The sequence below is a fragment of the Phascolarctos cinereus genome, unplaced genomic scaffold (assembly GCF_003287225.1).
Source record: "Phascolarctos cinereus isolate Bilbo 61053 unplaced genomic scaffold, phaCin_HiC Scaffold_4;HRSCAF=312, whole genome shotgun sequence".
NCBI classification, from domain to species: Eukaryota; Metazoa; Chordata; class Mammalia; order Diprotodontia; family Phascolarctidae; genus Phascolarctos; species Phascolarctos cinereus.
This window is the reverse complement of record NW_027555847.1, coordinates 88,508,845-88,520,094: the sequence shown is the minus strand read 5'-3', so window position 1 is coordinate 88,520,094 and position 11,250 is coordinate 88,508,845. Positions and strand designations below refer to the sequence as shown.

At 44.9% G+C, this 11,250-nt stretch overlaps 1 protein-coding gene across 2 annotated transcripts; it reads left to right on the top strand.

Moving 5' to 3' along the window:
* The first annotated feature begins 827 nt into the window (after nt 1–827).
* NDUFAF3 (NADH:ubiquinone oxidoreductase complex assembly factor 3) lies at nt 828–9,790 on the top strand. 2 transcript variants are annotated; one of them, XM_078152388.1, is made up of 6 exons: nt 875–1,069; nt 6,261–6,372; nt 6,981–7,173; nt 8,840–8,906; nt 9,392–9,492; nt 9,655–9,790. In XM_078152388.1, the coding sequence occupies exons 3-6, from the start codon at nt 7,075–7,077 to the stop codon at nt 9,772–9,774; spliced, it is 387 nt and encodes a 128-aa protein (XP_078008514.1). In that variant the 5' UTR covers nt 875–1,069; nt 6,261–6,372; nt 6,981–7,074; the 3' UTR covers nt 9,775–9,790. The 2 variants fall into 2 exon arrangements, with proteins under 2 accessions (XP_020854820.1, XP_078008514.1); XM_020999161.2 differs by lacking the exon at nt 6,261–6,372 and having other exon boundaries at nt 828–1,069.
* The last annotated feature ends 1,460 nt before the right edge of the window (nt 9,791–11,250 follow it).

The following is an 11,250-nucleotide window of genomic DNA, read 5'->3' as shown; positions in this document are numbered from 1 at the left end:
TTCCTGCAACTTCCACTCATTCCTAGTTCTTCCCTCCCAGATGATTGCTAGACCTATTCTGGAGACAGCAGTCATATTTCCCCCTTTTAGTCTTCTCCATTGCACTTATCTTACTATCCCCTTGGATCATAGATGTGTGTATACGTTTCCCAATCCACTCCCCCACCCCTTCCTTTTAAGATTCTGAGCTGAAAAGCATCTTAAAGATCAGGTGTCACATTATTTTATAGCTGGGGAAACTGAGGCCAGGGGCTGTAAGGTGACTTGCTTGAGCTTCTTTCTTAATGCCAGTAGACACTACAGCCGGCAGGCTCCCCCCAACCCTCCCACCTCCCGCTGCGTTTCCCCTCATTTACATCCAACTCAAGCGAGAGACCAGAGGACCCAGGTGTCTCGCTGAAGGCCTAGGGGAGCACTCAGGGAGCTCAGAGGGAGGCACATCGGTGTCGCAGTGACACCTGAGCAGGGGAGGGGCCCGGGTGGCGCCTGGCTGGCTGCACAATGCCTTGGGGCCTGGTGGCGCAAAGCCGGCAGGTGCCCACTTTCCCGGCGGGACATCTGAGCAGGGGCACAGACCGCAGGATCCCCCAACACCCACGTCCCAGGGGCTCCGGGGACCCTGACAGCAGGAAAGGAGAAGGCCACAGCCCTTGGGGAGCTGGGGGGCTTTCTGGAGACGCCAGAAGCCTCCAACAGCTGAACAGAGCCCATAGCGAAGGGCCTGGAGGGCAAATGGGGCGGGGTCCAAGGACTGGAGACAGTGCCAGAGGCCAGGTGCGAGGTAGGCGGGCCTAGGGAGAGGGAGGATCCTAAGTAGGCAGGGAAGGGGCGGGTGGCCAAAGGGGGCGGGGCCCGTCCCTCCCTTCGCGGCTCGCGGCACTCCGCCCAACGGACAGGGGGCGCAGGTACTTCAGCTCCTCTTCGGCTCAGAGCTCGCGGCCCTTCCTGGCTCCGGCGCCGGCGAGTTCCCGACTCGGGGGCCTGTCCACGGGCCAATGGCCACCTTCGCAACCGCCGCCCTCCGGGGACTGACGCGCTCCGTGCCCGTGCTGAGACCGACTTCGGGGTGGTGAGGAGAGAGGCCCCTTTGTCCCTCACTTAGAGACCTCCAAACCCACCCCACACCCTGGGACCCCCGCCCCGTTCCTCCCTCGAGCCCACGTGACCTGGATTTTGGGTGTGGCCCCATGGTGACCCTGCCGCCGCGTGCCCCCTTGACCCCAACACAGCGTTCGCTCCGTATCCTGATACCACGTGTGCCCCATGACCCTAACACTGCGTGGGAGCCGTCATTATTTTTACTCCAGTGAATCCTGCATGTTTCGTCATGACCCTGACACCTTGAGCTGACCCTGACATCATAGACCCCCAACCTTGAAACCACATATGCCCCCATCTGACACTGGGAACCTCCCCATGGCCCTAACACCGCCCTCTGACCATGACACTGCTCAGCCTGACACTCGGTGAACCTGACATCGTTTGGTCCCCCACCCTAGCAGCACGTGCCCTCCTCACCCCGACACCTGCGTGCACCCTTGGCAGACACTGCGGACCTCAAACCCAAACAAACCCTCTGGACGCTGCACGCTCCTATGTGTTTTTGTGTAGCTATCTGAGAATATGGATTTTCTTGCTTACTTCTTTCCTGGATCTTTTCTGGGAGTTTCGGAGTGTGTCCATCTATTGCTGTCCTTTCCATATTGTACCTGCTCTCTATAGTACTCTGTACCTAGGCAGTTTTCTCCCCATCCTTCCTTTTCAGTTTAAAGCCCTTTTTTAAAAAATTAAGTTTTATATTCAGACTCACATTTTCTCCCTCTCAACCCTCTTTCCATTGAAAAAGCAAGAAAAATTAAACTTTTGTTAAAGGTTATGTATAGTCAAGAAAAACAAATTCCTGCATTGGTCACGTCCAAATATGATGTCTCAGTCTGTATTCTGAGTCCGTCACCTATCAGGAGGTGGGTATCATGTTTCATAAAGCTTTTTTGATTAGGCTTGCAAGACAAATATATTCTTATGAGGCAATGTGTACCAGATACTCGATCCTGGATCAGGACCTGCAATTCCAGTATTTTTAAATCATGATCCAGAAGTCAAATTTGCATTCTCAGACAGCATCTTATGGCCTCCGAGTAGCAGTTATGAAAGCATCATCTATGCCCCTAATGTCTTGTTGCCCAGAACTTTTTTGTCATTAGCAATAATTTATAGATTTCTCCTTGAAGTATTATATGTACCCATCTTAACCACCAGAAGTTATCCTGTTTGACAATGCTTTGACAATGGGGGTGCTCTGTCAAGCCCAGAAAGATAGAAGACCTTTTTTTTTTGGTGAGGCAGTTGGGGTTAAGTGACTTGCCCAGGGTCACACAGCTAGTGAGTGTTATGTGTCTGAGGTCATATTTGAACTCAGGTCCTCCTGATTTCTAGGGCTGGTGCTCTATCCACTGTACCACCTAGCTGCCCCGTAGAAGACATTCTTACTGTTATCAGATTGACAAATTTTGGCTTCAGTTTCTTCATCAGGGAATCATCAACCATTATTTAGCTGTTCTTACACTGACAATTTCTTCATCTGTAGATGCAGACAGTTCTATCTCGGAGGACAAGCAGTTGCTTCTAAGAGGGTCTAGTTCCCTCCCCTTTGAAAAGAACCTCTTATATTTGGTCACGATCTTCTTGTACCCCCAAATCTGACAAGTAAATTTCTTCTTCCTTCTCTATTTGTGATGTCATGCTTTATGTCTAAATCATGTACCCATTTGCAGTTTTATCTTGGTATGCAGTATGAGATGTTGGTCTCTACCTAGCTCTGACCAAATGCTTTTCCAGTTTTCTCAACAGTTTTTATTGAAAAGAAAATTTTTACCGCAATACCTGGGACCTTTGAGTTTATGAAACACTAGGCTGCTGTGTTCTTTTGCTTTGGTATAATGAGTGCCTAATCTGTTCCACTGATCCATCTTTTTATTTCTTAAACAACAAACATGAAATGATTACTGCTTTGTAGTATAGTTTGAAATCTGGTACTCTTATGCCTCATTTCTTCCCATTTTTTCTTCCTTGAGATTCTTGACCAAATTTTGTTCCTCAGCTAAATCTTGTTATTATTTTCCCTACCTGTACAAAATGATCCTTTGGTAGTTTAATTAGTATAGCACTGAATAAGTAAGTACATTTGGGTAGTATTGTTGTTTTTATTATATCAGCTCAACTTAATATAAGCAGTTAACATTTCTCCATTTATTTAGATGAATTGATGAATTGGTCTCATTCATTCTCTATTATAATTATTTTGTACTTTACTTCTCATTCTTTTATACTTGTCCTTCTCTTTGTTACTTGCCCTATTTGAAAATTTATTTTAAGATTAATTCCACCTTTAATCTATTCTTCCTCTTGTTACCCTCCTTTTATTTCTCTCTTTTCCCTCTCTTTACTTTTTGGGTAGGCCCAGTGGATAGAGTGCCTGGCCTGAAGTCAGGAAAGCTTATCTTCCTGAGTTCAAATCTGGCCTCAAATACTTAGCTATGTGACCCTGGGCAAGTCACTGAACCCTGTTTACCTCAGTTTCCTCGTTTGAGAAATGACCTAGAGAAGGAAATGACAAACTACGTCAGTATCTTTGCCAAGAAAATCCCGAACCTGGTCCTGAATCATTGGATACAGCTGAAAGGAATGAACAGTAGCAGCCTGTCGAGTGACCTTTCTGCATCCAGCTGGGTGTGGATTGTTGTCATCTTTGACTATTGCAGATGAGCGAGCTTTCAGTGTTACTTCATCCACAGCCCCCTTCCTTCTGGTTTGATAGGCTTGTGCTCATGTACCTCAGTGATGGGGGAGACTTTCCTATCTTTCCTCTCTCCTTCCTCCCCAAATTAGTATATTCTTCTTCGCCTCCCTTTCGATTCTTCTTTAAGATCATCAGAACAGAACAAAGCAACTGTCAGGTCTTACGATCCCTGGTCATGATAGAGTTCTGAGGGGATGCGTGTAAAGGGTTCCCATATGTGAAATGTAAACAGTTTATCTTTGTGTAGGCCCTTATGCTTGGTCACTTATATTTATGTCTTTTCCTACATTTGTATTTCATTATTTGTATGAAGTTCTAGTCTTTTCACCAAGAATGCTTGGAAGTCCTCTATTTCATTAAAGATCTATTTTTTCTCCTTGTAGGATTATACTCAGTTTTGCTGGACAAGTTATTATTGGTTGTAAGCTTATATCTTTTGTCTTCCAGAATATCATATGCAAAGTTCTCTGCTCTTTTACAGTGGTAGCTGACAAATCTTTTCATGATCCTGACTGTAACTTCTTGGTAATTAGATTCTTTCTTTCTGTCTGCTTGCAGTATTTTTCTTTTCTTTATTTCTTTTTTTAAGGCATTTGGGGTAAAGTGACTTGCCCACAGTCACACAGCTAGCAAGTGTCAAGTGTTTGGTCTGAGGCCGAATTTGAACTCAGGTCCTCCTGATTTCAGGGCTGGTGGTCTATCCACTCTGCCACCTAGCTGCCCTGCAGTATTTTCTTTAACCTGCTAGCTTTGGATTTTGGCTATAAAGTTTTTGGGAGTTTTTGTTTTGATGTTTTCTTCAGGAAGTGACTAGTGGAGTCTTCTATTTTCATATTCCTCTCTGGGTATTTTTCTTTTATGATTTCTTGAAATGTGAAATATGGGCTCTTTTTTTAAAAAAATCATATTTCATTTCTCTAAACATAAAGTCCAGGGTCTTTTTTTTTCTTTTTAGGTTTTCAGGTAGTCCAATGATTCTTAAATTATTTCTCTTTAATCTGTTTTCCAGGTCAGTGTTTTTAGGTATGAGATACTTTACATTTCTTTTTTCAGTCTTTTGACTTTGTTTTAATATTTTTTGTTGTCTAATGGAATAAGTAACTTCTGTTTGGTCCATTCTAATTTTCAAAAAGTACATCTTGTGCCAGGTTATTAATTTTCTTTCCAATTCTTCCTTCTTTCATTTCTTTTCTATTTTTTCCCCAGCCCTCTCATTTCTTTTCCAGTTGTTTCTCCTAGTTGCTGTTATTTCATTGATAAAATATTTCTTAGCTTTTTTTTTTTACTTCTGCTTCATCTCTTTCAGGAATTCTCATTGAACATGTTTCTCTTTGAGGCTTTGCTTAGAGAAGTTTTAGAGTTTTTCCTTTCTTCTGAGTTTGTCTTGAATGTCCCAGTACCCGTAATACCTCTTTATGATGGGATTCTTTGTTTGCTCATTCTTCCAGACTAACTTCCTAACTTTGGACTTTGGGTTAGGGCTAGGGCTGGGTCCGGGTCAGACCATACAGCTGCTGTACTTGCTGTGATACTCACTACGCAGCCAGAGCCTGTGACAGTCCTTGCCTTGGACTGGCCATCACCTCACTCATGTCCCCTCATCATTCCACACTGCATCTGTGACCCAGCACGGAGCAGGAAGCAGCAGAGCTGCTAGTTGGCTCCTGTTCCTGCTGCCTTGACAAGACCAAGGCCCCCCTTCATGCTCTGGTGCAGTATTTCTGGCTTAGACCCCATCCTCGGTGTCCAGAGGCCTGTCTGTCAGTGCCCACCCAGGCTGGGAAAATGACTGATCTTTTTCTTGGGCTACCTGATCAAGACTTGATCTGGTCTGTTTTCTGTATCTTTGTGGAGCAGCTGTGTAGGACAGCGAGGCTGTCTGCTTCCCCTGTCACCTTAGTCATTTTCCTTGTCATCTCTGTATTCAGAAACCTAAGTCTGATTCTCAGACACCATGTAAAATAATTATTGCTCTTTTGCATCCCTTGCCTTCAGTGGGCAGCAGTGAGGAAAATTCTGCCTATGCTTTTATGGTCTTCAGTTTCTTGTGTGAGATTTTGCAATTTAGGGCAAATTAGGGCAGTTTCTAGGCTGCTTCTGACAGTACTGTTTGGGAACCCCATGAATCCACCAGACTTTGGGAGTGAGATTTCTGAGTCTGTCATTCTTGATCCTGACTTCCTTGGAACTGCAGGAGAGGCTCTGCAGCTCCAGTGTTGCTGTTCCCCTTGTACTTTGTTAAGAAGTTCCTGAACTACAACACTCTGGTCCTCTCCTTTGTCCTCCTTGTCCTAAACTGACTTTCACCTTGCTGACTTCATTCTCTGGACCTGCTGACCTTCAAACCCTGTTGTCCTCAAATCCTCCTGCTTAACTTCTCCTTATCCTTCCGACCTACTTCTTCTCCTCTGGCTTCCCTTAACTCCCAAGTCTTCCCAAATTTCTACTCTCTCAAATTCAGTTTCTAGGGTGGCTAGGTGGTGCAGTGGATGGAGTACTGGCCTTAGAGTCAGGAGGACCTGAGTTCAAATTCAGCCTCAGACACATAACACTCACTAGCTGTGTGACTCTGGGTAAGTCACTTAACCTCAATTGCCTTACACTCCCTCCCCCCAAAAAAAGCACCTTTTGGGGCAGCTAGGTGGTGCAGTGGATAGAACACTGGCCGTGGATTCAGGAGGAGCTGAGTTCAAATCCAGCCTCAGACACATAACACTCACTAGCTGTGTGACCCTGGGCAAGTCACTTAACCCCATTGCCTAGCCAAAAAAAAAAAAATTCTGTCTCTTTACCCTTTCAATTTTTAAAACACTCCCAACCTCCTTCACAGTTCTTTCTTGTACAGATTGAATCTTTTTCTCACAAAAGCTGGAAATACTTGTTTCCCATATGTGATAACTTTCATACTCATACTTTCCCTCTGCCACAATAATGTTTGTATTGACTGACCTTGGCAATCTCTTCGTGTTCTGTGTCTGTCTCATCCCAGTCGTCATCGTACTGTTCTCTCTGTGGGAGCCTCAGACTTTCATGCATCCTCCCTACAGTCCTTCACTCCACGTCCTGCCCTTTCTGTCTCGCTCATACATTTCCCTGAAATTTTCGACTGCCACATGTCCCTTCCGGCTGTGAGCCTCATCCTTTCTCCTCTGCGCTGCTCGCCTTGTATTTCTCCATGCAGGCTGTCACGAAGGAGCCACCACCTGACCCCTGTGGATGATGAGTTATTCCAGAGGACCACCATTACCTTGCTGGAGAAAGATTCACCTCACATCATGTACATAGATACCTACAGCCCCTGGGGCTTTACTGTCAATGGCAACCGCGTTGTGGGGCCCTGTGCCTTGGTCCCCCACTCTATCATACAGTGGAATGTGAGTTCTTTATCATTCTCTCTGCCTTCAGCAACACACAGAATGGGGATCTGTTCTCCTGTTCCCAGCACCCTGAACCCTACTAGGCTCCTGAAGCATTATGTAAAGGCCTACAGTGTACAGGCCACTGTAGATACAGAATTAAAAATGAAATATTTACTTTCTGTTGAGGAAGATTTCACATGCACACAAATAAAGACAAATTAATTTCAAGAGGGAGAAAGCATTAACAGTTAGGGGGATTAAGAAAGGGATACGGTAGGCAGAAGCATCTGAACTGAGCCTTAAAGAAAACTATGGATGCTAAGAGATGGAGGTGAAAGGGAGTGAATCTCAAGTGTGGGGATAGCCTGTATGAAGGGAGATAGGTGGGAGAGTTTGTCTAACACAGTGTGTGATAAGCCTACACGTGTACTGGGATATGGGTTTTAGAAGGCCTCAAGTGCTAAGCTGAAGAATCTCTACATTATCTTAGAGGTAATAGGACCTCTGCTCCCTCCTGCCACTACCTCTATTGAAAATGAAACCATGTTTTGTAACAAACGTGCATAGTCGAGCAAAACAGATTCCTGCATTGGCCCAGTCCCAAAAGATAAATGTCTCATTCTGCACTCTGAGTCCATCTCCTTTCTGTCAGAAATTTTTTATTTTATCATGAGTCCTCTGTAATCAGGCTTGGTTTTGCATTGATCAGAGCTCACTGATCTTTCAAGATGTTTATCTCCACCATGTTAATTGTCTAAATTGCTCTTCAGGTTCTCCTCACTACACTTAAGTCTTCTCAAGTTTCTCTGAACCCATCCCTTTCATAATTTGTTTGAGCACAATAATAAATGAATATACCATCATTTGTTAAGCCATTCCTCAACTGATGGGCACTCCCTTCACTTCCAGTTTCTTGACATCACAAAAGAACTGCTATAAATATTTTTGATGAATTATTTTGAATATGATTAATTTGAAATATGGGCTTTCCAAAAGATGTCCAGGAGATGGTTGGTTTTTAGGACTAGATATAGGAGCTATTTATATATAAATAATTGAACCTATGGGAGTTGATGAGATTACCAAGAGACTGTAGAAAGAAAGGAGGGCCCAGAATGGAGCCTTGAGAGACCCATTGAATGGAGATGGAGAATCACCACATTAAGGAGACTGAGGAATAGTCAGACAGGTAGGAGAACCATGTCACTGTAATGGAAGCCAGGGGAAGAGAGAGTATTGGAGAAGTTGAACAGAATAAGGACTGAGAAAAAGTCACTGGAATTTGCAGTTAAGATATTTGAATAGCCTGGATCTCTTCAGCTAACTTTTGAGAGCAGTGTCGGCCAAGTGGTGGAGGCAGGAACCTGGATGCAGGGGCTGAAACAATGAGGGAATGAAGGCAGCTAGTGTGGGTTAGAAGGCCCTTTCGTGGAGATTGGCTGTGAGGGAGGGAAGAGATGGAAGACAGCATGTGGAGATGGCAGGGTCCACTGTTGGGTTTTTCAAGATGGGGCACGTATAGATAGTATCAAAGGAGTCACAGGATAAGGAGGGACTGAAAATGAGTCATTGAAGGGAGCATACTTCCAGTGGATATGGGAGAAAATGGCAGAGAGAACTGAAGATGTTTATTACACACAGGCGCTATTAACCCAAACTCTTCCTTCCCTCCTCCATGTAGGTGGGGAGCCATCAGGATATCACAGAAGAGAGCTTCTCCCTTTTCTGGATGTTAGAGCCTCGAATTGGTGAGGGTGGGGCAAATCCCTCACTGGGTACCAACCCAAACCACTGGATGGCATTCTGTCACACTGTTGCTTCATTTTAAAGATGATTAACCTTTCCCCTAAACATGTTCATTTTAAGGGTTTAGGATTAGAGTTTTGCAACAACAAAAAAAAAGATTAGCAAAGCGCTTAAAAAATATTTCATTTTATCCTCACAACCTTCCTGAGAGGTAAGTGCTATTAGTATCCCTATTTTACAAATGAAGAAACTAAGGCATGCAGCTGTTAAGTGACTTGTCCAAGGTCACACAGCTGGTAATAGTCTGAAGTCACATTTGAACTGGAGTCTTCCTGACTGCAGGGCTAGATACCATCATCTGACTCTAGGAAATTGATAGGGCGAAGTGTGTTTTCCTCCTCCTTGTAGGCAGCAACAGGGGAGCAGTCATACCAGAAACAGAATCTTAGTCCCCTTCTACCTCCTAATGGCTTTTCTTTCCTGGCAGAAATTGTAGTGGTGGGCACTGGTGACCGCATGGAGAAACTACAGCCAGAGATTTTGAAGGGCATGAGAAAGCGTGGAATTGCTGTTGAGGTCCAGGACACAGTAAGCAGTCTGGGAATTCTTTGTGTGCGTGCGCGCACACACACACACACACACACACACACACACACACACTCTCTCATTCCCCCCCCGCCCTGGCCCTAGCTTCCTTTGGAAGCTAAAATCTATGCTAGTTCTAATTCATTTTTGGTTTGTCTCTTGCAGCCCAATGCCTGTGCTACCTTCAATTTCCTGTGCAATGAGGGTCGGGTGGCTGGTGCTGCCCTCATTCCCCCACCTGGAGGCTCACCTTCGGCTGTAGCTCCATCCTCTTATGTGGAATAAACTATTCCTAATCTTGTTTTTTGTCTGTTCAGTGTGTCTTTTGAGAAGGGTTCACTTTTCCTTCTTTTAAAACAAATAACTATTACTAAAGAAGCACTGGGGATACAGATATAAAAGTAGAACCCTCAAGAAGGTTATATTCCAATAGAGGGCAAAAATGCAGAGGGCAGTGGTGGCCAGGGAGGGGAATTCTGCTTTGGAAAATTATAGGGAGCGTAAGTGGAGCCCGAGAGGAATAGACTGGTACACCAAGTATGATTTTGGTCAAGTCATTTAACCTCTGAAGCTCAGCTATTTCTGTGTCTGTAAAATGGGAATCATCCTTGCCTCCTTTCATAGGTTTGTTGTGAAAATAATAATGTGGATTTATAAAATGGGGGTAAAGTGAGGCAAGGCAAACAGTCTACACTTGCCATGTGTTTGAAAGCTCAGAACCCCAAGTTGGCAGCAAGCTCGTCACTCCCCCAATCCCCACGATACAATCCCAAGAGCTGGGGTACTCCATGGAGAAGAGCCCTGCCTTGAATGCCATGGGTCACCATAAAGCAAGCTTTGGAGAAGTGAGCCCTTATTAATAGTGTTCTTAACTCTGTTCTCATCTAGCCACTGCTTGGTGGTTGAGAGGACTCCCTCTGCCCGCAGTCAAAGCAGGCCATTCTAGTTTTGACCATGGACTTCTGCTGTTCTGGAAGAAGCTGTGGGATGTATGGTTTGTGGAGCTAGGCCAACCTCATGCTCTTATATTGCCCCTAAGTGACTTCCTGTAACAGGATGTCCTCCACGTGGAGCTGGGCCAGAGCACCAGGAACTTGAGGCCCACAGGCCAATTGCCATCAATCAAGAATTCATCAAATACCTCCAGTGTGCCAGGCACTGTTTGACTTGATCTCAATACAAAGACAGAAGTGGAAGTTCCCACTGCAAAGGTCATCACCAAGGAAGAGGAGATGACATGGACAGATAGAGGCAGATGTAAAAGACACAAGTAGGTTTTGGGGATTAAGGATAAGTAGCTGGGAAGGAGTGGGGTGCAGGTTGAGAAGGCTTCGTGCGTTAGGTGTTAAGAGGTGGAAATGAAGGCATGTGTTTTAAGCATGAAATATAGTCAAGCCAGAGGCATGGACGTGGGAACAGCAAGGCCAGTTCGTCTGGAGAGGAAAGATGGGGCTAGGTGGTGAAAGGGTTTAAATGCCAAACAGGAACCTCATTAATAAGGAGTCACTAAAGTTTTTAGAGTAGGGGAGGTCACTTTGGAGAGCAGTTTTTATGGAAGGATGAGTTCAGAAGCTAGCTTATAGAGATAAAAAGAGGCAGAGGAGGCCATGTGTGCTGACACCTTTTTCTAGGTATTTTACTGAGAAATAAATGGCAAAGGGATATAGGGCAGGGTCCATACCAGCAGTTATCCCAAGTTCAAGGCATTTATAAACCTCAGGGGGTCTGTAAATTTGGACAGGAAAAGAAAGCTTACCTTCA

What these genes read in the sequence shown, in the direction of transcription:
- NDUFAF3 (XM_020999161.2), top strand. Translation starts at nt 996, where the DNA reads ATGGCCACCTTCGCAACCGCCGCCCTCCGGGGACTGACGCGCTCCGTG. An exon ending in ACTCTATCATACAGTGGAAT is followed by an intron (nt 7,174 to 8,839) that starts GTGAGTTCTTTA and finishes TCCTCCATGTAG; the next exon opens with GTGGGGAGCCATCAGGATAT. An exon ending in GATGTTAGAGCCTCGAATTG is followed by an intron (nt 8,907 to 9,391) that starts GTGAGGGTGGGG and finishes CTTTCCTGGCAG; the next exon opens with AAATTGTAGTGGTGGGCACT.